Below are 12,008 nucleotides of genomic sequence, written 5' to 3'. Positions count from 1 at the left end.
CCCAGCTACTGGCATTCTACTTGATAGCGTGTATGGTATTGTGGGTGCTTTTTAGAAACGGGAACGTGTGTATTATTGGTACAAATGGTTACCAGAAGATGGATCTCATCTGGCACAACCGATTCCGATAAGATGAGGTAGGATGGACCAGTGAACAGTGGCTACTAACCCTCTCCCAACCCAAGCATCACATCATTGTACGTGATTTAGTATGCAGCCTGATGCAGCTAGGAAAAAGGCAATGCCTAATCAGGAGTTGCATAAAGCACTGTAAATAATATTAATAATAATCGTTCAGCTGTAACACCCTTTCGGTGCTTAGCTTCCACACCATCGGAAGGAAGCAAGAGGATTGCCCAAGCCTAGACGAGATACAGAAGTCGGGCAAGTTTTCGTTCTAACCAGTGTCATTGTGACTACTGTTTAATTCTCAGGATCCCATACAATCAACAAGAGAACTGGCTAGGTAAAGACAAACAGTTCTATCGGTAGAACACATCAACACAGCTGAGCATACGTCTTAATATGTACGGATCAACACGTGTAGGGGTAAAATCCCACCAAGCTTGAAAGTTACCAGTTTACGAGTTCTAAAATAATGAGTTTTGCGAAGAATATTGCTGACGCTAGGAGACTAGCCGCCTCTTCCAGGGGACGCAAAACTGAACAAAGTAAATGGCAAAATAAAACTTAAAAAGCCGTACCGTACGCACCAATGTAATTCGCAGACATGAGTTATTAGTATTGATTGCAATAAATTACACATAATATTCAAATGTTCATTGTAGAACTCATTCCGAGCGGGTGTACGCTGTTCTGTTTGGTTGAAAAATGGAGTTCGCCGCCTATAAAGTTGCGCGGAAAATAAGGGCACCGGGAATATCCAGGAGGTGGTGCAAAGAAAGAACTCGTTAAAAAACGGACCCCAGTAACAGAGTAACGGATCACGTGGCTAGTGTCTCTTGATGTTTAGATCACTCAAACCCATAGCACACATAGTGTGCGTATGGAGTTAGCACAAAATCACATCCAATCGATTAGTTAAAAATGCAGTCAGTAGGCGATAGTAAGCAAGTCGACAAAATGGAATATGGTAGTTTGGACAACAATCTGACGTCAAATGACGATAAGTGTGAGAATAGTGATGTGATTGTTCGGAGCACCGTTGGTTGTAATTTATCGAACGAGCAATCGTTTAGTACAATCGGAGGTCAAGTGACTTCTGTTTACCTTCACAAAGCGCAACACAGAAAAATATTCCCATGCAAGGAGAGCATAACAGTCGTACCACACTCCAAACTAATCAACAGTGTAACCGAAGCTAGAAAATCTGAGTAAGAAGTGTACTCACCTGAAAGTGTCAATGTAGCTTGTGGATTGTTTTGCCGAACCAACAGTTCCAACTGACGTAACTGTTTGGCTAACTCCTCAATCATTTGTTCCAACAGTGCACAGCGCTCACGCTGGCTGTTGAAGATCCGACGCCAACGTTGAGTCTGACTCCGTCCGAGTGTAGTGAAACGCGCACAAGACTGGCATAACGAGAAAACAGATAATAAAAAGGTATACCTTAATTGTATAGCCGTCGTTAGAAGTAAATTGGGAAGGATCAAGGAAAGCGAACAGGGGAAAATATGCGTTGGAGAGTGAAAAAAGATCAACCTACCGCCTAGTCCAGGTAACGATACGAATGAAAAATTATCATTCTCCAAATCGTAACCATCATGTTCCGTCACCAACAGCCCTCAATGGGGATTGGGGGCCACTGCACACCCTAATGTGTTTGCACAAAAAACGCACTGAAAAGCTGAATCGATTGTTGCATCTATCGGCGTGATTCCTCCAACCTAATAAGCCCTACCAGTGGAAACACGAATGAGGTCTGGCAACAGCTTCCGGGTTTACCAGAGTCACAGGATCCAAATAAAACACTTTCGAAATATGATGGATCGAGGACCGCACTGACGTACCTAGCGTCTATCAGAATATGAAGAAACGTACTTGACAGGCATATGTACAAAAGAATATACCACAAATGTCCGCATGATAGTCGCTTCCTATGCTACTAAAAACACTGATCATTAACTCAAAAATCAACCGGCGTCCAGTCAGACTTGTCACCCGTCGTGCAAAAAGAGTGCAGATTAATTTTAAGCAATTACATATACATGCAAAAATCCTGAAGAGGTAACTCACCGTTAAAGATATTTTGGTTTTCCCTAGTGTGCGCATTACCCGGTGATTGGTTTCGCTGTAGGTGAAGTTATCTCAAACATCTAAGAGATTTTTTCCACCGCCCTTCCGCTTTGTAGACCTAATATATCTTAAACTACCCCGGCACCACCAAGCTAGTGACTGAGTGGAATTCGTACCGTTCAATAGCAGAAAATTTAGTGTACACATGATCGGGACACAGAGAGGTACCCGTTTATCAACATGGAAAGCATGACATCAGTGTTCAACACTGATGCCTCACTGTCGTACGACTACAATTTTTTAAAAGCCTTATCGTGAAAGAAGGAATAAAGGTGGATTGGAAAGGGATTTGATGCTAGTTTACTACCATCAGTATGAGGTGCCTTCACCTCCAAATACTTACTCAGGAAATCCGGATAGAAACTGATAACAAGAACGCCATCGATTAGCACCCATATCTTGCAGCGCCACCGACCACGAGCAGTGGTGATCGATCGGTTCCCAACCGGGTAGGTGAGTAGCACCGACAGCACCCAAAAGCTTCGTAATCTCCTGCCCTTCTGCCACTGATGCCTCACTGTCGTACGACTACAATTTTTTAAAAGCCTTATCGTGAAAGAAGGAATAAAGGTGGATTGGAAAGGGATTTGATGCTAGTTTACTACCATCAGTATGAGGTGCCTTCACCTCCAAATACTTACTCAGGAAATCCGGATAGAAACTGATAACAAGAACGCCATCGATTAGCACCCATATCTTGCAGCGCCACCGACCACGAGCAGTGGTGATCGATCGGTTCCCAACCGGGTAGGTGAGTAGCACCGACAGCACCCAAAAGCTTCGTAATCTCCTTCGCGCCCTTCTGCCAGGTTAAGGATTGACCACCTCTATGCTTCCGCCACTCTGAACTGGGCACGAAAAACAGCACTCTCTTCGGCAAACGATGGTTCAACATGTGCGATACATGGCTTAACCAACGCAGCTTCTGGTGCTGCACACAGTCGTGAATGGAAGCACTCGTTGCACAATCGAAAACTCACCAGTTCCTTACAACCTTACGTCACGTCGAGCACTTTTTCGGAAGCTGGTCGTTGCAACGAAATCGACTCTTCACTGAAGCCTGGAACACTGAATCCTTTTTATCCACTCCAATACCACAGCAAAAACTAGGTTGCGAGGCAGCCAGTGGCAGTCAGACATGTTCATCATCATCAAAGGCAGCAACATCAGTGTTGATACTGATGCTTCACTGCCGTAACTCTCAGAAAGTTTATTCAGTATAGTGGCTTTCAAGCTATCAATGATATTCTATGAAGCAGTGTCCCAGTATCAGGCAGACACCACGTCAGTTATGTAGAAAATGAAGAAGAAGAGCAAAAAGGACATGACTAGGGACCACGTTTGAGATGGAACTGCTAGTGTGAGTTCTCTAAAAGCCATGAATGCAACGATGTGGATGAAATAGTCAAAAGTTGTTTTTAGAAAAGTGGTTCAAAAAGACAGCAGGTTTCGGCAATAATTCGCTCCTATAACTCCTGCATTCTCACAGATTTGGCTCAACGAGAAATCTTGTTAACGACTAAGCTCGTTGACGTCTGATTCCAACCCACAAGTATTTCAAAAACGAAGAGCGAAGTTATAAAGAAAGCAAAAAGCGGTTGGAGTGAAAAGAAATAGGTGGACGACGGAAATTGCTGCACTACGTCCAAATGAACAGAAACTCACATATTAAAAATATAGTTAGTTAAATATAGTCACGTAACAAACTTAACCTTTCAACCGACGTAGTGGTTGTTTAAACCAGTAAACAGATTAGGTACATTGGCAAATAAACGCTTGCCTCTAAATTTGCAGTCTTCATATGTGCTGAAGAAATTTTGTGGTCGATCATGAAATTACCTGCTACTGGAGTGGTCGCAAAAGGGTAGGCATGAGAGTGTCCCACAAAAATAAGTCGATCGTTCACGGCATCAAGTCTGCCTTTAATAGGAACCTAATTACATACAATGCACGCCAGCAGACCAATGCCCTTGGATGAGACTCCAACACATGACATCTCGCTTGCCGACTGACGTGTACGCAGTCCAAACTCGCATACTGGCACTTAGTATCCACATCGACTCAGCACAATTCCGCTTAGTGCAACCTAATGTTTGTCCAAACCACTTATGAAAAAAGACCACCTGAAGGAAATCGTGCACCAGTGATGTGATTCTTCTCAAGCCGAAGTCAGCGATGAAAGCTTTCCAACACTACAGATCACTGTTATGCAGAAAATTGTCTTCCGTGAAATCACCAGGTCACTGCAATAGTGGACAAATCAAACTTTGATAACAAAATCGTTGGGTAATCGGACCTTTTTTTAGCTTAACTGATAAAGTCCAATCAACTGTGTTGATCTTCTGTTGTACGAACATGGCATCAGTAAACTGGCGGACTGACTGGGAAAAAAGTTGCAATGGATTACGTGGTCGGTTTTAATAACAAAAACTGTCGTGTCTCAGTCAGCTGAAACATCCGTAGCTATCGATCTACGAAATGGGTATTACCACCAAGAATCCCGAGCTTAAAAAAGGTAAGTTGAAATCAAACGACAACTAAGTAGTATTGAAGACGAACTTTAAGCCTCAACTGACTGACAAGAGTGTGCACTTCGAAAGACTAAACGTACAACTGAAGTATTGGTAGAAAACCTACTTCCAGCAAGGCAGTTGCGTATAAAGAAGCGTTTATTTGGGAAAGATACAGCTAGATTCCGAAAATCCCGTCTGTAAGAGCACTTTCATCTCTATGAGCAACATCACATGGGCATCAGTGAAGCGAACGGGTTACCAAGGGGTTGTCAGTTCCAGACTGTTTTATACGTAGGATGTGGTCAGTCTTAAGAAGCAATCAACCACGTGTTGAACAGGAAGTCATTGAGAAACGAAACGCAAGGGTGTGTAGCCACACAGTTCGCACCTTAATGGACGCTTCTCCAGTCACCATGTAGTGCCTGAATACCTGACATAAGAAGTTATCATGCAACGGCGCGTACAGCTTATGATTTTGCTAACTGTGTTTGAAGATGATTGTGGGTGAAATGTCGAGGACATTGAGCGTGGAAAAACAGCCACAATATTGTTTAGCATACTATGCCCGCAACCTGCATGAAGACCTTGGTTTGAGGTCGAATACAGTATAGTTGAAACAATTTCCCTGATAAATAACCACAGTTGATGCGTAGATTATCCGTCGTACACTAGCAATCTAATTCGATGTCGAAATCTAGTTGTCAAAGCAGCTGGAATAATCCATTCCTTGTAGGGATCTTTCACAAGTCAGTCCAGTCTACCAATAGTATTTGGCAACAGTTTGCAACATTCTGTACCACACAGAAATAGTCGAAGGAAGCCACCTAATTACTTTGCACATCGTGCTTGACTGAGTGCATGGTCATGACTTTTGAAACCAAGCGTTCCAAGTGTCAAACAACTGGGTCAGCGACACAACAAGATGTACGGATGCACAGGACGGCTGTCCACGAAAGAGCAGTCAGAAACAATGTTACGAAGATCCTTGTACGATCGCATCATGTTACTTGAATACCTGAAAAAATGGTCACTTACGCGCCACACGCATACACGCCGCGTACAGTTCACGTGAATAAATGTCTCACGTGAATTCATGTTCGCGTTCAACTAAAATGACCAGTCAACAGGAAACATTACAGTAGAAGTGAAAAACAGGCTAAAAGAATGTTCCCATCCAAAAGGTGGGGGAAATAATAAGCGGACAACGTCCGCTACAACTCCCCAAGAAAGTGCACTACACTGTTGTTTCAGCAACCAATGTAAAGCATGTCCAAACTTCAATTCCAGATTGCAAAGGAGGGAACGCCGACCCACGTACAAACAGAGCACCATAATGAAGCATCCAAAAATATCCAAGATCAACCAAGCTCATCTAAAATAGTGGAGACCATGTGTAACTGTACCATCTAAAGCAGTGAACTAAAACAGAATGGGCGTCTGGCCATAAACCAAGTGATGCAGGAGATTAGGTGTAAGAAATGAATTATCACCATTCCCATGACAAAGTGAAGCAAGGTGGGAGCTGTCCTTAGGAGGGGTCGGAAGCCAACAAACTTGAGTATTCAAGCAATCCGATCAACAGGCAGTCATGTGTAACACTTTCTGCCCCGCTGTACGTGTAAACACCTTTGGCAGTAAGGAAAGTGACCGAAAGATCAGCTGTTTATTGAGACTGGCAAACAGGCAACCTAGAGAAGGAATTCCCACTTACATGGCATTCGGTGCTGAGAAGTTGGTGCTTTACACATTCCGTTCGCTGGGTGCCGTAGTCCGACTTGCTCTTGTCTGTGTCTCCAAGAACCGCACCTAATTAGACCATCGGACCGTGGCGTAAGCGTACTGTTCGGCTGCTCCTGCTGAGCTACATTACGGGACCAAGCACCTTGGAGGTAGAACCCTCAAACCAATATTCTCTCAAGTAGTGCACTCCTACATGGACATTAGCGGTGATGTTGATTTTCTCGGGGTAATTCTACTTAGATGCTGTCTCCATTCGCTCCCTTTGTAGTGGCTGGGACCCTATCGGAGTGTCTGTGCTAGACTGGCAAATGGACCGTTTTCCCGTCGTTCCTGAAATACCTTGCACACCACGTCTCTTCCCACATCCTACACTTATGTCACCACACCGTTTCCCCAAAGCAGTTAACTGCCTAAAATAGAAAAATCTCAGGCCATCATGATGCACACGCAAACGATTATCCAGGTAAGCACTTACGTTCACCATGGCCAAGCTGACGACCTTATATACAGTTGCACGTTCCCGCACCGAGGAAAATCGCTGCGTAAGCTCCGTCGGATCACGGGCGTTTTCTAATTCAGCAACGGCACGCTGAAGATCGTCCCCCTTGCGAACCAGCGTTTCCTGGTGGTGTTGAAGATCTTTCAACTGACTTTCCATTTTCGATAACGTCTGGTTTACCAGTCGGATAGCGTCATCCGCACTCATTGTGGAATTTTTTCCCTCTTCGTCATCATCATCACCTTCGGTGTATGCGTCAGAGTCGTCACCTGCAACGGTGTACGAAGGGGGCCACATGTCAACATGAATTAAACATTCATTAGCAGAAAACCAACCCATTGCATCGAGTTATTAATGAGCGAAGTAAAAACTACTAAGAATGGGCATTGCGTACGAAAAGCATGGACAGCGCGAGCATTTGAAATAGGCATGTGACAATAACAACCGGATGGAACTGGGTAGGTCAGACCATCCAGGACCACCTAGGGTAAGATAAAGCAGAACAAAAACAGAGACAAATAACCCAAAGACTTTAGTTAACAAACATGTAGTCACGCACAAAAAGATACAAAAAAATACGTATAGTGGTCTGAAATCTGTCTTCTGTTCAAAGGCGGAGAATCCCTGGCGATCCATCTAACAGCTTATTGGTGCTATACAGAACGAAGAGAAGGTGCCTGCAGGATGGGGCATGTCGACAGTCATCCCTATCTTCAAAAAGGGTGCGCGGACGCTGTGTGAAAACCATCATGGCACCAGCCTGTTAGCTGTTGCATCGAAGGTTCTCTCTGGTCTCATCCTTCGAAGGTTGGCTGAACACAGAGAGAGAGAGAGGGATCCGTGAAAATCAAGCTGGGTTCTGTCATGCAAGAGGATGCATCGATCACATCTTCACCCTCAGACAGATTCTCGAAGAGCGACGCTGTTTCTAGCGACCAATATTGGTTATATTCTTTGATCTGAAAGCCGCCTTTGACTCTGTGGACCGTCAGGCACTAAGGCAGTCTGCGGAGTAAAGGTGTCCTCCAAAAGTTCTTGACCCCCCTCCCTAAGGCCGTAGCTGTGTGAAGGTCTAGGGGAAGCTCTTGCCTGGGTTCACTACATCAAGTGGTGTCAGACGCGGCTGTTCTCTTTCACCTTCTCTCTTCAACCTCGTCACTGATACGATCATGGAAGACTCACTATCAGCCTCTAACGCCTGTGGGTTCGAAGTGCTCCCGGGGCGTCCACTCACGGATATCGAGTCCGCGGACGACATAGCTCTTCTCGGATCTGCCCCCTAGTAATGCAAAGAATATTTAATAATCTAAATAATTCTGCCTCATGGTTTGGCATAAGCTTCACACCTGCAAAGTGTAAAGTGCTGCTGCAAAACTGATTGGGCTCGAACCCCAGCCTCATGCTTGCGGATGAGGTAGTAGACAAATTTGTCTACCTAGACAACCCTCAATGGCGCTCGTGCATCCAAGCTATTGCATTCAACGCGTAGCTCCCTTCCCAATCCCCCCACTTGACAGCCGACTGACAGTGCTGGATTTATGCACAAATTTATCAGCTCCCGCCTGCAATGCGCAGCTACCTACTCCCCCCCCCCAAATCATCGGTGAACGAAACTGCGGCAGCTGCAAACACTGTACGACGAGTACGCGGTTATTACAGCTGACAATGATGATGATGACCTGGACAGCTGTATCAGTCCTGGTGCTCCCTCGAAGAATGATATTTTCATCCGGATTGGGAAGGCCAGAGCAACTTTTATGAACCTGCGTCACCTGCAGCGCGGGCGTGACATCAGCTACTCTGTCAAGGGTCGAGTTTACAGTGCTGTGGTGCGCTCCATATGACTATATGGATCAGAAACCTGGCCGGTGCGCGCCGAGGACGTCAAAAGAATTTCAGTGTTTGACAATCGATGTCTTCGGAGCATTGCTCGAATCTGGTGGGAACACTGAATTAGCAGTGTTGAAGTTCGTCGAATGATATTAGGTGAAAATAACTCACCTTCGATACATGAACTGATCACACTGCATAGGTTGCGCTGGCTTGGCCACGTGCCGCGTATGCCAGTCGACCGAATTCCTTGAAGCGCTCTTTTCGCACAACTACGTGAAGGGTGGAAGAGAGTCAGAGGCGGTCAAACAATGACCTGGCAGCGAAGTATGGAAGTTATTACCAGCAAACTCAGCTGCACTGGTCAATGCCGTCCTCCTGGATGGGGACCCCGAGACGGGCCATATCAATGGTAGGAGACATTGTCAGACATGGCCCAGTCGCACCCTCAATGGCGCTCATGCATCCAAGTTATTGCCTTCAATGCATAGCTCCCTTCCCAATCCTCCCACTTAGCAGCCCACCTACAGTGCTGTATGTACGCACTAATTTGTCAGCTCCGCCTCCAATGCGCAGCTACCTACCCCACCTCCCCGAATCATTGGTGGACGAAACTGTGGCAGCTACAACCACTGTATGACAAGTACGCGGTTCTTGCAGCTGTGTAGCAATTTAAATAATTATATGGGTGATTTACCAGCCCCGGCACCATAGTTAACACATCATAAAAAATGACGAGTGATGATATCGCATACGATATGCTAAAGGGCGGTGGGCTTGGAAATCACGACAAACAGCACATATAAAAATCCAGAAATCTCCCCGAACAAAACGAATTTTTCATTTAAATGCACTACATTTCTCGTGATATACTCGACTTGTTGTCAGAATCTTAATTATCAGGTATCCAGGTGTCAAGTGGACTACAAAAAACGACTTTGATTCATCTGTTCAGCCGTGGATGGCAGAAGGTACTAATGTTAAGCCCTTAAAACGGCAACCTGTCTTCGAAGAAGTCGGTATTTCGAGGGCCTACCTCAGATTCTCGTAACAGTAATATTAAACATTCAGCTGTAACACCCTTTCAGTTTAAAGCTGCCTCGCTACCCAAAAATGCAGGTTCATGCAACTCAAAAAAATTTCAGACATCCCAACCACGCTGGGGGAAGGTTTGTGTGCACTGCGATGAGCTATGTGATTACTTGATAATTTAATGTGGGGAAACCCGACAGGAATTTTTCATCCAGAGAACAAATCCCTCTCCGAGGGCATCCAGGGTGGCCCTTGCTGGAAGGCCTCAATATCGAACCAAATGTAGTGATTTTTAGTGGACGCTCCTTTAGGGAAATCACTGGAGGTAGTATATGGCTCACATCGTCACCGACAGAAATGACGCCCTCCATCTTTTAGGGGCCTAAGTTGCTGAGTTCATGTGCCGACCGAAAAAATAAGGACGCACAAACTACTATGATTTGCCGTTCTGCGTTCTTACCCTACTTCTCTATCTTTCGATGCACCATTAGCAGTCCGAAGTGTAACACCTCAATTATATAATTTCCACCCTTTCCGTCCGTTTTATGTTTCTTTTCGAAACGCATCATCGTCAGAGACAGCGACGCCATTGTTGACACTAATGCTTGACTGCCGTACAACCACAAGGTTTATTTATTTGGATGTAAGGCTTCAAAACGTGAAGAGAAATCATCATCATCATCAACGACAGCATGACATCAGTGCTCAACACCAATGCTTCACTGCCGTACAGCCATGACTTATTTGAAAGCCTTATTGTAAAGAAAAGAATAAAGGTGGATGGGGGAGGGACTTAGTGCTAGCTTAACACAATCATTCCGAGGTGCCTACACCTCCAGAAATTCACTCAGGCAATCTGGACAGAAACTGACAACAAGAACGCCACTGACAACGGTTGGCAGCCATATCTTGTAGTGTCTCCAACCAGGCACAGCGAGGATCACGCGGTCCCCATCCTGGAAGAAGAAATCATGCCATCGACCGGGTCGCCTTAATCCCCGAATGCAGCAGGATGGGGAAACGAAATCAGACAGTAACTTGGTTCTGACACCATAGCCTGTTTTAGTGGCGCGCTCGCCCAGTCGTATAATAGCACTTCGTACTTTGAGGGTGAGAGACGCAATTCGAAACGCATGGTAACATCACTTAGGTTATTTGGTGTGTTTCTTATCTGAATGGAAACTGAAAGAAGTAGCGCAACATTGGCCAAATATTCAATGAATTTAAGGGCTTCCCAGGAAAGAAGGTCCAAAATTAGGGTGAAAGACAACAAAAGTTTCTCACTTAATTAATCCACTATTAGGTTATGGAGAAAAGGTGACAAACAGTAAGCCTGAAGGGCACCACTTTTGGTCATGTTGGGAGAGTATTCCCAGCAGACCTTAACGCGCCCGCAGGTATATAGTATGATGGTTGGAGGACTGTGAAGAAAATGCGTGGCACACCATTGAAAGATAGACATCCCCACAAAGCAGCGCGACCGAGCCGGACATTACGTTCAGACATGAGAACAACAATTATTGTTTTTCTGTGTGACGATGCTCCAGCAGTTGTCGTGAGGTAGAGATATGGTAAATGCAGCCACGACCCGAACGGAACTCTGCTTGGTTTTCACGGCTCTCCTCACAAAGGTGCTGGTATTCCTGCGTGGGATCATATCTGTGGGCAACTTGGAAGCGATCATGATCAAACGGGCACTCTGATAATTGGCTGATATTCAGATATAACATCTATTTTGAAGACAGGAACGACATCAAATATCTGCTATTCCTTTGGCACTTCCTGTCTTACAAATGGTGTGCACAGGTGATTTCGAGCTGAGTAATTCTCCGTCCTTAGACAAAGCGGAGAAAGACAGTAAAAACCTTATCCCTTCATCTTCTGTTACGACCGAGCCAATAAAGTCCCATTGTGACCTTTGACCTTTATCTTGGAGATATGTATCACTGAGGGATTAAACTTGAATCGGGTCGTGGCCTGGTTCACAACCAAACGCTAAACTCTGCACTCCCGATTTCGAAAAAGTCTGTATTTTGCAGCCTGGCTTATTGTGGCTCCAGTGACAATTTTTTCACGACCTATCCTTAGCAACACTGGATGTCCTACAGATGAATGGTCTCCTCATCGGAGCGGAAAAA

General features: G+C 45.1%; 1 protein-coding gene across 1 annotated transcript in view; it reads right to left on the bottom strand.

Annotated features, from left to right (window-relative positions):
• T265_05783 (hypothetical protein) overlaps nt 1–12,008 on the bottom strand; it is a gene marked incomplete at both ends in the record, with an annotated part of 52,909 nt that overhangs the window by 34,880 nt on the left and 6,021 nt on the right. Inside the window, 3 exons of the mRNA XM_009170877.1 lie at nt 1,352–1,569; nt 2,600–2,784; nt 6,985–7,277. Of these exons, the coding sequence (XP_009169141.1) occupies nt 1,352–1,569; nt 2,600–2,784; nt 6,985–7,277 (696 nt within the window). The remainder of the gene's footprint in view (nt 1–1,351; nt 1,570–2,599; nt 2,785–6,984; nt 7,278–12,008) is intronic.

The sequence above is a fragment of the Opisthorchis viverrini genome, assembly GCF_000715545.1.
Source record: "Opisthorchis viverrini unplaced genomic scaffold opera_v5_114, whole genome shotgun sequence".
Classification (NCBI taxonomy): Eukaryota; Metazoa; Platyhelminthes; class Trematoda; order Opisthorchiida; family Opisthorchiidae; genus Opisthorchis; species Opisthorchis viverrini.
The sequence above is the reverse complement of the archived record's forward strand: the minus strand, read 5'-3'. Positions and strand labels throughout refer to the sequence as shown.